The following is a 14,117-nucleotide window of genomic DNA, read 5'->3' as shown; positions in this document are numbered from 1 at the left end:
AGAACTAATGGCACTTACTTAATCTGTGGTTATTTTGGTCAAAGAAGAAAGAGACCAAACTACTATCTTCAGTAAAAATAGCCAAATTCTAAAAAGTAATAGACACTGGAATAAAGTAGATTACATTTAAAAATAAATTAAGTTATCCAAAGTGTTGCAGTACTGAAAAGAGATTTTAGAAAGCATTATGGTTATATTAAGCATGTCTTCTAAGGATAGAAACATATATATGGCAGATGTGATTGTTCCTATCAAACCATTACATTTAGAAATTTTTTAATATGTTTGCAATGTCTTGAAAGAAACAGCAGCAGTGTGTAACTAGAATTGTGGAAATACATCACTTTGCCCTTTAGTGGTGTACTCAGTAGGAGTTAACACCCAGGGGAACATGTCATCGTCTGTCTCTTTCAGTGAGTGCTTTCCTCAAACGGAAAAAAAAAATCAATTCTGTAATTAATCCAAAAGATTTCCATGTTTGTCTTGAGAGGAACAATAAAGAGTGAGCAAGGAACACCATCTCTGTCTGAAAGAGAGGGAGTAATGACTGTTTTCACAGCAAAGGAGCACCTCTGCTTCTCACAAAACCACTGCCAGGTGCCAGGCAGAAAGAAGGATCCCTCTGCTAGTTATTCAGAGAACAGAAATTTATTTACAAAGTCTTGCCATAATAAGGCACAGAAGCACTAAGCTTTTGCACAGGAAACAAGGGCACATGCCACTTTTCAGAGCGTCAGAGGTTTGTTTTCTTCCCACAGTGCTGGGTAGCGTGGTGACTGTCAGCCACCCCCAGAGCTGATAGCGTTTCACTCACCCCATCATGGCACATGTATTGTTTCTTCCACCTGTTGTACCCTGTCAGTAAACTTCTTGTGGTCCTACAATGTCTGGCACTATCAGTGATACCCTCATTTTCAGTTAAATCCTAAATAATAATCATCTGTTCTGTGGTTTGTGAAACCTTTGTGGCATCCCTCAGCCTGAGCTGCACTCTGTAAATGAATGCAACGCTCGTAGCTACCAGTGATAAGCAGATGTTAGGTCACTGCTCATCTCTCATTAAGGCAATTAGTGACCTGTAGAAGATGATTGATCAGGGATTTTATCTATCTTGATGTTGGTGTCTGGTTGCCAGCACCCAAGGATGCAGTTTGTAATTTCTCCCTTCCCTGCTCATCATTATTATTATCCAAAGATCCTTTTTGCTTCTGTTAGCAAAACCAGAATCCCCCATGCCCCACTTTTAGCAGCTAATGTCCACAATAGGGGCAACTGATCCAGCGCGGGAGTTAAATATAACCCTGTCTAGTGTAAGGAGAAGATTTAATGGGAAATGGTTGGCATTCTTTCTTCCTAAAGGGAGGGAGGGGGGAGAGGGAGAGAGAGACGTGCATCCACAGACACACACACGCATCCCCCAGCGAGGGACAAGGGAGAGAGCAGGCAAGGCAGAGAGGGAGAGAGGGTAGAGAGAGGAGATCCCCAAAGCAGCCCTGCACCTCTGAGCTGGGATCTGCCCGGGTGCAGCCAGCAGCATGTTGGTCCTCAGCCCGCTTGCCCGGGGATCTTACCTGCAGCTTGTCTTCTGCTTTGCTTTATCGCAGACCGCGTACGTTGACAGTGTCTTCTCAGTTTCAGCAGGTAAATTGCTTTAAGTCTCATTACTTTTGCTTTGCGTGGAGCTCTCCTCTGCACTCTGATTCTTGCACTTTCTGGTCATTGGGAACGCAGGAGGAAAAAATAAATATACTTCAAATTGCAGATCTTGGTGGAGGAATTTAGCATTGCAGACCTGTTCATGCCGGGACATTTTTGTTGCGTGGTTGTTTTTGCTTTATGATTTCTGATTTTAAACCCCTCCCTTCCCTTCCCTGGTAGAAATAATAGATGAGATCCTCAGCTGCTCTGAAATGCCTTTTTTTTTTCCATTGGTGCTGTGCTAAGTCACAGATCTGGCCCAATTAGTGTATTACTTGCATGTCTGCATGTTTCTTTCTATTTTGGATGAGCTTAGGTAGGTTATAGCAAGGGAAAGAAAATGAATCTCAATGTATATCTGCTTCTATAAATAAAGCCCTGACCTCAATGAGCGCTGCCGGGGTCCGACTTGATGTTAGCAGAATAAACATCATCTGGCTCAGGCTATGACACTAACAAATACTTGGATGACTTACATAGCAAACAAGAGTCCACTCCATGGAAAATCCCTGCTAGGCAGAGGCAAAACAAATTAGTTGTCAGCTGAGCCAGGGCACTGGAAATCCCGCTTAATAGATTTTGCAGGTTGATCAGAGAGACTTTCCTTTAGCCATGTTTTGTGCAAAGGAAGGGGAAAGTTGATGAGAACTCTGACTTCATCTCTCCTTTGAGGGACTTCCAACAGTTTGCAGCAAATTGCTGTCTCCCACCTTCTTAGTCTGTACCTGTCAATAGAGATGCTCCTAACTGAAATCCTAGATTCCTTCAGTGTCAAATTTGATATGGTTCAACAGATTTGTAGGTGAAGGTCAGCTATACCTACAGACCCTCCCCATGTCTTTCATATGAAGACAGTGACCCAAAAGGGTGCACATTTTAAGACTGTACATAAAATGAACCTTAGACATGAATGCAAAGACTCATGGCCTTTATCTCTCAATCTAATGTCTCTGGTGTGACCACAGAGCCAGATGGTTTACATTCAAGATTGTATAAGATGATAGATTTCTGTACTAAATAACAGTATGCATGATTTCTTTGCAGGGTTTTATAAAAATCTTCTAAAGTGTGCAGGGCTAGTACTCTGTATTTCACTTCCAATGCTTTGAAAAGTCCATTCATTTAGAGATATTCTTATTCAAATAATATGATTCCAAGGGCCACAGAAGTAATGCAGATAGCCTTTGGGGAAAAGCCCTGTAGCATTTAATAACACAGTCATTACAGTTTGGTAGTCATTTCAGATAGCTTTTAAGACAACATCTAGAGAAGCCTAATGTTCGAAGAAGTACGTCCTTTGAAAAACAACTTAATCCATTCTTTCAAATTATTTTTTGTTCTACTGAGCTCTATAGGATGCTAAAAAGCATTTACAGTTGTTATGATTTCTGTTCAATTGAGTATGCTTTTTTCCATGATCTTGATATTAGTTAACACTGAGGTACAGGAATTGTCAAGATTTATTTTCTCTGATAGATTCCAAATTGTCCTGCAATAACGTGTAAGTTATTAGACCTCAGAAAGTGTTTTGAAGAGCTTTACATTTATCTGACATTTGTAGATGCCACCCAAACAAACAAGAAGTTCACATTTCCATTGCCTGCATGGCCTAGCCTTTCTCCCATGACACACATTTGAGAAGTCATTTAAACTGTCCTCTTAAAAAAGAACTGTTCAACAAACAAGTCTTCTTCTGAGGTGGAAGTTCCTGTTACTGCTTGAAAATGTAGTAGAAGAGGCAGATAGAAAGGAAAATACACAGCCTAATACTGTCCACACTGGTGCTTTGGGACAGAAGGGTACTTTAGTCTTTCATCAGCAATTCAGCTGTATCAACAAGGAGCCATTAATGCTGTTTGAATCCCTAAATCTGCGCCAGTGAGAAAGCTGAGATAAAATAACAATAATTGCACCACAATAAAGAATGTTTTCCAGCGGTAGTGCCTAATGTATAGGTTTAATGTTAAGGATGGTATACTGTCAAAGTAGAAAGAGCACCTGGGGATGGCAGATTGATCTTCCACCCAAATACCGTGTCATGGAACAGTAACCCATGCCTAGAGCCCTTGAACCTGGCTGTTGATAGCAGCAGATACTATCTGACTGCTTTTGGGGCCAGACGCCACTCTTTGCAGTAGAATATCCTCCAAGGTGCTGTCTCCGGGGTTCCCCAGGCAGCCCACACCCCCTTCCCCCTCTGTCCCCGCAGGCCAATAGCTTCTGGTTTCAGGCTTGGAGAAGGTGTGAACCCGATCACAAAATCTGGTTCCCACTGTGCCAGTTTAGGCAAATCACTCCCCCTGCCATGCACCCTCTGTAGAAAAGCCCTGTGTCATACTCTTCTGGCCAAGCCACTGAAAATTACCTTTATAACCAGCAAGTTCTTAGCAAGGCTTTTATCACAAATGTATTGTAAATTATTACTTGATATTATGCACACAAAAAATTGCATCTGCATTTTAAGAAGTACCTCCTAAGAAAAAAGCAAAAAGTTCTCTATTTTTTGGTAGAAATCTCACAGTGAATACAGAAGGTGATTTAATTCCATTTAAATTCTTGGCTAGTTTAATGGTTTCTCAAATGTTCTGTGACTGTCAGCTGAATCAATTATTTCTATCTGGCACCAGGATGTAATTTCACATTTAAAGAATTGATTTCAGCACTTGCAAACTCTAAAACTAATCACATTCAACAGCGAGGATTTTCTCCAGCGACAACTTGTCTTTCCTATAGTTGGGAAAATTCATCTGAGTACTTTCCAGGTACATCTGAAAACTTCTGGGCTAGAAGGACTTTCATTTCTGTCCTCACGCATCTTTGCACAGCAACAGGTCACAAATAAAGAGGTTTACAGGTCACAAGGCAGTAACCAGAAAACAGAGATAACCAATGGGGCAGAAAAGTGATGGACAATTATTGGGGAAAGAAGAATAATCTGGATCTTTGCCTGTTTTGCTGCCAAGTCCACTTTATAGTCCCACCAGCCTTAACCATCTTTGCTTCTGGAAGTATTTTGAATGTCGTGTCAGCTCCAAAGGGTCGAGTCTCCTGGTGCTGAAGCATCATTTCTGGAGGAAGTGCTTCAGGGACTAATATTACAACACTCTCAAGCACGTGGCTGTGGTTCTACGTGACAGTGAAGACTGTCAGCATCTCAGTGCTGTGGGTAGAGAGGTTTCTCGTGGAACAGGCGTGAGCAAAGTTTTGGTTGGATGAGAATTTCCTGAGGGTAATGAGCCACTGGCAAATGCCTCAGCTTTGTACGAGAAGGAAAGCAAAGTATCATCAGCCATAGGAGAAGGCAGTCACCTGGCTATGAATCTGGCTGGGCAAAGGTCTTGGGCATGACTCGGCTGGGCATTTGAAAGCTTTCTGTCGTGTTTGTGATCCCAAATTGTGTTTGCTGCTCAGGTCAATATGGATAATACCCAGGGATGAAATTACTTTAGGATTCATAGACCCCTCTTTGATGATGTATGGTGCAACACATGTGCTGAATGAGGTGAGAGCAGAGCATCTGTGCTGGTGCACAACCTGGCCATGACTTCATGCTTGCACCCAGCTTCATGTTGGGAAAGGCAAGGGGAAGACCAATGCAAGCAAAGGAGCACCTGTGGAATGAACAACAGACCAACAAGTAGAAGCCCACTTGATCCTGTGGGTGAGGAAGAAGTAAAGGACATCAGGGGCAGTTCAGGAGGTTGTGACATTTGGCTTGCAGCAATGCATAGAAATTAGAAGAAGACACAGCCAGTAGTGAAGAAGATGGAAGCTGGTTATGGCAAGGCTCCTCAAGTACATTTCTGCTTCCTGCATGCAGGAGGGGAAAGGGGCTTCTGACCTACTTGTGGCATTAGTGGATGACAAGGCAAATAAAGGGAAAGACTTCAGTGAAATGCTGCTTAAGGCGAGTATTATGAACCTGCATTCACTCAAGAAAATGCATGTCAAAGGACCAGGTGGTACGCCCTGTATTCCCCTCTTCCCCCTGGTTTAATATAAAGGTTGACCTGGTTGGCTTCTTGTGGTGAGCTGATAGGGGCAGAGACATCCTGAAATATAGAAGCCAGGTTTGACACCAGACTCCTGAAGTGCAGGACGTTGTGACTACACTGGTGGACAGGTTTCTTTTCTGGGTCAACATTTGTGTGACAAGAGAGGCAGGTGACTCACTTCAGGCTGTGGAAGCAACCACAAGACGCAACCCAAGCAAAGCCAGTATTTTTCAGGTAGTTGTTATGTAGTGAAGAAGTTCTCCTGCCTTCAGGCACGATACAGTGCTTGCTTGGCTTTCCAGTGAAGGAAGCAGTAACTGATCTGCAGGTTTTTCTATAACCTGTGAATGTTTCTGCAGGCAGCAACCAGTTCAAAAGGGAACCTCAGCTGAAAGTGATGCTGCAGCTGGCATAGAGCTCCTAACCGGTTTGGCTTGTCCGCGCTGTATCATTGCTGTGACTGAGCACAGCACTATCTGCAGTCCATAGGTATTGAATATGCTGGTAAATACTGGGTTTTTATTATGACCAAACTGGTCAGCACGGAAATGTAAGCTGTTTCAAAATCAGGTGTTTTCGGTTGAAAGGATGGGAGCTCCACCATTCAGCTGTAACGCAAAGCAGGACCCACAGAGGACACGGCTGGGAGACCTGTTTCGTGTTGCAGCTCAGTAGGCAGAAGAGAACTGGGAAAGCCCTTCAATTCCAGAGGGAATTGTTTGAGGATTATCAAAAACAGGTGAGAGAGAAAAACCCCACTGGAATTAACAGGCCCCAGCCTGGATGTTCTGTTTCTTCCCTTCTCCTCTCCAAGGAATCAGCACTTTAATGAAATCAGGGGGATGCTTTCTGCACTCTGTAATGGTAATGGTAAAAGAGCCTTTGGGATGAGGAGATATAGGAAGAGTGCAAGAGAGGACTGACACAGTGGGGAAAAAAGAAGCTGTTAACCATTTTTCCCAGGAATGGACAAGTCTGTATGCATAAATGTATGCACCCAGGGTATGCACATAAGTAAAGGGAGATGCTTTGTCTACAGAAGGCAGTGCTACAATTTCAGTTTTCTTCTACCCTTGGAAAAGTGTCGATGGATTTAATTTTTTTTTTTTTTTACGTTCTTGAAACTACAAAGTTAACATCTTTTTACAATGCCAAGTCAATACAGGGTTATTTTTTGTGGAAGGCGAGAGAATAAAGTCAGCTGGGCTGTGAATCTGTTGCAATGAGGGAGTCACGGGGAATTAATTTAGTCCATGGTAGCAAAGTCTCAAAGAGAAATTTGAAGGCATTTCTCTGAAGCCTTCCTGAGCACATAGCAACACTCACAGGCTCATAGGGATTGCCAGGGACTGTCTGAGCATAAGGTGGAGCAACATCAAAGGCAAGCACACATTCGATCCATGCCAGCACAGACAGATTAGGATCTTGCAGAGGGATGGCACCGGTGTCTCTCGGCTTTGTGGCTACTGATCTCACAGACAAGGTGGGAGAGGACTGCATGGCAGTGAATGATACACAGAAGCCTTTTGGGATTGATGCAGCAGCCTTAATCTTTAGAGTTTCAGGCTCTTCTATGGGTTATAGTAGGTTCTTAGGCTTTAATACTCAAAGTATTTCTCGTATTGTTCTGGTGTGGCAAGCAGTTGGGATTTATAATCTGGTTTATAAAATGACTGAGATGAGATACTGTGATTTACCAGACTGCAGCTCTGTTGAGTCATCCCTAACTTTGAGGAAGTGGCTTAACTTCTCCATGCCTCAGTTTGTCATGCACTGAAGGAGAGCACGTAGACTTGTCCACACCATTTAGCAATGTCCAGAGGTCTGGACCTCTGCAAACAGAATGTAATAGAAGAAAAATTGCACAAAATAACCTTGTTATGGTTATTGAGATTTATAAGCCATGGGTTTATTTTGTAAACCCATTTTACAACCCACTGAAGTATTCCACACTTCAGATTTTATTGGGATTTTCATGCTCTTGTGGGGGATGCAGGCTGAATATTAGGTGGGGATGGAGGACAGAGCGTCCTTGCTCCTCCAGCCGGGTGAGCACCGAGATCCGCCATCCAGGCAGCATGCCAGGGTTCCTGCTATTGTCAAGCTTTCTGAACATTGACTGATTTTTAAATACCTTCATTTATTTATTTATTATGACAGCTCTGAGTGGGTGCCAGCTAGTGATGTACACAATGCTGCTGCCACAGCCTGTAACCACTTTGGGGATTAGAAACAGAGTATTTTCAATTTTTTGTGAGTCTTTCTTGGCTGAAAAGAAACTTGCAAGGTTTCAGCTGGGGTTTGTCATTTTCTGTTAGAAGTATGAGGAATTAATTTCTGGTCATCTTTATTCCATTCTTGAAAGACTCTGAAGCCCTGTTTCAAACAGGAGGAAACCAGAGCTGCAGCCTCGTGTCTCATTCTGAACTCCCATGGGAGCTTCATGAGTCACTGCCACCTCCATGCAGGCACCACTGCCTAAGCTGTAGGGCTTGATGCATTTTCTTGGCATATTTACATTAGCTGGTTTATAGGAAAAGAAGATATTTTTGGGCCATTGACCATAACGCTGAAGTTCAAAAGGGTACTGAGAAGTGCAGGCTGTTCACCAACCTGACTGACAGACCCAGCTCCAGACAAGAGCTGTCTTCCTTGCTCTGTTTATATGTCCTTAAGGCACATTTTGGGTCACAAAAACACATTTTAAAGATATTTGTATTGTTAATGCTGATGCATCTCTTTGAGGTTTATAAAGGAGAGCTTAATACCTGCATCTGCTCTATAAATAAAGGATTTTGACCTGTCTGGCTCTCAAAAGGCACCTTTCACAAGCTCTTAAACTTTTCTAACTTAAAGGAAAAAGTGCCTTAGTCACCTTGCAAGAGATGTACAGAATAGTACCAGGTGGCTGCAGCCCATGGCACGCTGCTTTCCTTGCAAGGAGGGCAAGAGGAGCCTGACTGAACAACAACAAAGCAGAAGAAAGTCTCAGTTTCAGCTGGGCAAGCTCACTTTCATTAAGTGACTTGTCTGCCCCACTCATTTATCATTAATCCTGAGCTCCATCCAAGTGGGAGAAGCACCTGTGATGGAGTGTCAGCCATCAGAGGTCTCCATCTAGCAGAGGCCTGCCTGACGGGAGCTGGGCAGGCCACCAGCGCTGTGGTCAGGGTGACAAGCCTTTGGATAGCAGCTCGGCTTCCCAGCGGGGCTTGCTGGATGAATGTGGTCGAAAATAGGAAGGGAAACACATGTTAAGTATCTTTTTCCTTTCTTGTCCTTTCCTCTTGACAGTTGGCCTACAGTTCTGTGATTTTAGTATAAAAGTCACTTTTGTGGCTTACTTATATTTTTTTTTCAATGAAATCATATAACTTGAACCAGGACAGCACTTCTCTGGTACCTTGGTTGCAGCTGTGGGCATTTGTAGGGTTGAAGGTCAGCTCTAGAGAGCTCAGAGACCTTGTATGAGCCCCACTCCAGGGGACCAAGCCTGGGGTTTCTGCATTGGACCATCTCAGATAAGAGTTCCCAAATTCCAGCTCTGGTCAGAAGCAAGCAGTATTCAGGAACAAAATGAAACATTGAAACAGTTTATCTAAAATACCTTATTTGTTTAAGCAACCTTTGCCAGTATACTCATAGATTAATATAGTCACTTTCTTGAACAAGATTAGCATATAGTCTGGACTGTAAAAATAATTTGTGTTTGAAAATGGTAAAGAATTTCTAGTTTAAAGCTGACTATTACAATTTTTATGTTCTCTGAAAACAACTGCCACTTACACAAGTCCTAGCAGGAGTTTTTCATTTTGTCTTCCATCTCTTATTGAAGCTGTTGAAAGGGCAGTTTCCATATGAGATGTGTAAACACGCATGCTGTGTAGGCAGGGTCTTCACATTTCACAGAAAACTATGACAGTCCTATTCTTGGGCTGAGATTTTTTCCACTGATGAGGACTGGAGCATTCTGAATCTGTGTTTAGCAAACAAAGCTAACCTGGAGCCTAAAAATATATATTGCATTTGCAGAGAGCCTATAAACCTGTCAGGGTAACCCTTTGGTCATATACAAAACAAGCCAGTACCAGCCTTTTCTTAAATATTTGCTTTACAAATACACCTTCCAGACCATAGCCATGGTTAATGATGGAGTCCCTGAAATATTAACTACTCACATCACTGCATAATTTATATCTATCCTATACAGTAGTAATAGTCATTAGATACTTTTTCCCCCCTGGTTTCACACATGAAATCAGTATATGCTGTCACCATTTATACTTGCAAACCTAACTTGGGTTTCAACCTAACTTGTGGTACAGTAGTATTAGAATAAGACTATAAAGACCGAAATCAATGGTTATTTTGCTATCAACTTGGTTAGCTAGAGTGTTTTTCCATAGAGTTTCAGACTTTGCTGCCAAAAAAGGAAAATCCCAGTATTTCATAACCCAGAACCAGACTTTACTCACAAGGACATGATAAGTGTCCTATTAAAGCTATAGATTTACATCCATATTTAAGTTTATCTTTGCAAAATATTTAAAGAGCAACACTTTAATATCTTATTTTCTTTTCCTTTTGAAGTAGCAGTGCAACTATAGTAATGCTATATTTTCTACATTGCTATATTTTCTACATTCATTTTCTACAGTGCCCAGCAGATCTTTTAGCAACTAGGCCATATTGAGCAAGTTTTGATATTCTTGTTCATATTGAAATACAATAATTCTATTGAAATTTAGCTAGATCTATTCCTACCTTAGCTAGGAATAAGGTAAAACTAAGAAAGAGTGATGATGTTGGAATCTGTCCTGAAAGAGAATAATCACATTTTATATCCTGTTAAATTGCAAGCTATCCATTGCTTTAATACTATGCAATTTAGTCCCAGTGCAATATGTTCAGCTACAATCCTGAAATTAAAACAAACACAGAAGTATGCATGATAAAAACCGAAGACCTTAGATACAGCTGTGTAAGAGTGACTGAATTCAGGGTAAGCGAATACAGAACTTAACTCTACATGACTTTGTATATTATTGCTTTTTGCGAGCTAGAGTCAGGCAAATTCAAATCTTTTCTACTTTATAAAGGACATTGGCACTTTCAGTATGTATTTAAAACTTTAAGTGAAACAATATATCTTTATTTTTTACCCTAAATCTCTTGCCTTTCTCTTAAATTGAGGTTTTTGGTTGAATGTCACACTTGTGAGGAAAACTTGAGAGTCTTTGTTATGGTCCCTTTCAGACTTTGATTCATGTCTCAAAGGTGTCATCTCAAATTGTGTCCTGATAGAGAAATCTGGATAACATAAACTATGCCTGAATGCTGCTGAATCACACTTCTCTGGGCAACTAATTTCTGTGCATCAGAACTGAGAGAAATGCTGTCCCCATTACCATGGGATGGTGAAACTGATATAATGCATTTCCTGAGACATTTGTAAAACTAGATGTATCTCTGTCCCTCAGAAAATCTGTCTTACCTTGAAATGTGACCAATATCCAGTATGTGATTGATTTGCACACAAATCTAGCAATTTTGTCAGATTTGTCTTCCTAGAAACTTAATTTGGAGATTTTTTATTAATACCAGATACTTCACCATAGGCTTTTCTTCCTACTGTGTTTGGCTCCCTGCCACCCTTCAGCTCACAGACACCCATTCCAGCTGCCACTGGCCAGAGGAAGAAACCAACAAACATAAATCAGTATCTGCCTGTCCTTGGCTAAACCTTTGCAGAAGGTCCCCACTCTGATGGTGGAGGTGTATTTCCCAAGGAGTAGGTAGATTCATTAAAAATAACAAACCACCAAAAAAACCCAAAAAAAGAGTAAAAACGGTTCAGTTTCACATTCTTTCTCTGTGAATCTTTGATCACAGCTTCTTGTATTGTTGATGGAAGTTTACCTCTTAGAAAAGGGTAAATAACATTAATGAACACAACTGAGACCCTGCCTTGCCAGTCAGTTGGTGGCAAAGCTATCAGCTTCATCTGGGTGGCAGAGTATTTATTTTTAGCGATGATGCACATATCAGAAACAAGCAATGATTTCAGTCCCAGGGGAAGTGTAAGCAAATGTGCTGTGGAACAACTTCTCACACTTTTGTCACAGGAGTGCCTGAAGCAATTTTGTCCATGGGGAAGGGTTGGTGGCAACAGCACAGAGAGAGTGATTCCTGGTGGCCCAGGGGCTGTAATGGGAACCGTAAGATGCTGTTTCTAATACACTTTTGGAAGAGAGGGTAGCAAAAGAGAGAACAATTTCAGTCTATTTTCTAATATTGCCTATCTGGAATTTTCAGAAATCAGCCTGTGTTATAGCCACATTAAGAGCTTAAAACTCTGCATAGCCTTCAGCACAAGAAGAAACTTACAGACTTAAGGAACCACCTGGTTTTTTTTAAATCCCTGCTTGGATTACAGTGTTACTATCAATGCACACAGGATGTAGAAAAACCCTGTGGAATGGAAACTCCTCTTATTCTGTAAAAAATGTTTGTGGTGTTCAAGACAACGGATGAGTGTTTGTATTGAACAGATCTCCCTTGTTTGGAACAGAAGAAACAGCTCGACCGCAGAGCATGCTGCCTCCTTGGGCCTCCTCCACCACCCCTGTTTCCACCACCATACTTCAGGCACAGCTGGAGCACTGTAAGTGTGGCCTGGGAGCTGTTCTCTTCTTTTTACATGACTTTTTAGGTATGAGAAAGATTGAAGCATCCTCTCAAGTGCTGCTTCATGGTGTCACTCAGCAACTCTGTCTGGCTGTGTTGATACGGCTCTGTTGGGAAAATCATTCAACATCCCAGACTGGGGTTGGCAGTAAATCTCAAATATATCAGGGAACAAAGTAAGGTTGAGTTTGTTTAGGCAGCTAATTCAATTAACTTAAAATATTCTCCTTACTCTGGTGTGGGAACTTCCTTAGAGTAAGGCAATCCTGAACTAAAGGAAATGGCAATACAATAAACCAAGTAAGGACAGAAAGGCAATTTTCCATCCTGCACAATGATTTCAGGTTATACATTATGTATGTGGCCTGTTTTGCACCACACTTGCCTCATCCAGTAGGAGAAATGAAGGTCCCAAAATCTTCCTGTGGAATCTATTCCCACCATTTCATTTTGCAGAAAGAAAGACATATATGAGTCAATGGTGCAGAGTCTTCACTCACCCACCTATGCACATACCTGCTTTATATGATATGTATCCATACATGTATGTTAACATAATCAACATGCAGGATACAATGGATATATGATATAGCAGTTTGCCCAATTACTCGCATTGCCAGAGTCTGTTAACTCAAATATGTTTTCCATCCCAACATTAAGAATTTATCTACCTGCTCAGTAATTGCTATTTCTTAATCATACTATTCATTTTGCATATACAAATACTGCAATTATTGTTAGTATTATGTAAATAATGGTTAGTAAGATGTCTGACAGGACATTTATAAGCCAGTTTACTCAAGCAAGCCTAATTTTGAAGTCAAAATATTAGATATTCATTGATCATTAAAGACATCTGCCCTGGTCTGCAGTGAATGGAGGCCTGTAAGTTAGTGTCTTCTGGAGCGAAGTTCATGCTGCCTATACGCCTGCTGAGCATAGTCCCTATTATTAGAGCAAAGACACTATTTTTGGAGAGTGGCTGCTACTTGTAAAGTGGGATGGAGAGAGCACGGCCAGGTTTAAGAATAGACCCGGATCCCACGCTGGCTTGAAGGGGAGTGCGACAGCCTGGCTGCAACGTGCTTTTGGGAGAGGAGGAGGAGGAGGAAGCGTGGGGCAGGACGCTGTGCTGAGGTGCTAATGTTCAAGCATCCGTGAAGATACCCTTGTGATAAACCATAGGCTTCTCCCTGAGGGAGCAAATAAACTTTCAGGAGGCTGTAGGGTTTGGTGGCTGTTTATTTATGCATTTCCCTGACTAGCTACGTGTGGCTTCATGTTCACTTGTGTTTTATGTTACATAGAAGCTGCTTGCCCTGGAAATAGAAGAGTTGTGTCAAGAGCTCCAGATAATAGAGGCTTCCTCTCTGCATTGCCCCACAGGGCCTCCTGGACCCCAGGTGGGTGGTGCATTTGTGATTAAACCACATTGTTCTCTCACTTGCTCCAATATCCTTAAAAAGCTGTAAAACATCTTATAGGAATGCTTTTTACAACTTACTGAACATACCAAACTCTGGCTTAATTTCATTCTGATATGACTATGCATAAATCATAATAGGCTTTTTATCTTACATTTTCACCCCCGCCTTGCATCCTCCAGTAGGTTTCAAGTTCACCCTTTATTTTTGTGGAGTGTTACAGTGGATAGCGCCTGTCAAAAATCCCAGAGGTGCCATCACTTCTTTCAGAGGCCCTTTGCTAATTTTTTCTCTGCTTTAGACTCTATTTCCT

The 14,117-nt window shown here is 41.7% G+C and overlaps 1 protein-coding gene across 1 annotated transcript in view; it reads left to right on the top strand.

The window, feature by feature from the left end:
• Window positions 1-7,885: 7,885 nt before the first annotated feature.
• Window positions 7,886-14,117, top strand: part of COLQ (collagen-like tail subunit (single strand of homotrimer) of asymmetric acetylcholinesterase) — a 29,393-nt gene continuing 23,161 nt past the window's right edge. The window contains exons 1-3 of the mRNA XM_010191842.1: window positions 7,886-7,946; window positions 12,245-12,357; window positions 13,691-13,783. Of these exons, the coding sequence (XP_010190144.1) occupies window positions 7,886-7,946; window positions 12,245-12,357; window positions 13,691-13,783 (267 nt within the window). The remainder of the gene's footprint in view (window positions 7,947-12,244; window positions 12,358-13,690; window positions 13,784-14,117) is intronic.

The sequence above is a fragment of the Mesitornis unicolor genome, unplaced genomic scaffold, assembly GCF_000695765.1.
Source record: "Mesitornis unicolor isolate BGI_N332 unplaced genomic scaffold, ASM69576v1 scaffold13519, whole genome shotgun sequence".
Lineage (NCBI taxonomy): Eukaryota > Metazoa > Chordata > Aves > Mesitornithiformes > Mesitornithidae > Mesitornis > Mesitornis unicolor.
This window is presented reverse-complemented; position numbering and strand designations above follow the sequence as displayed.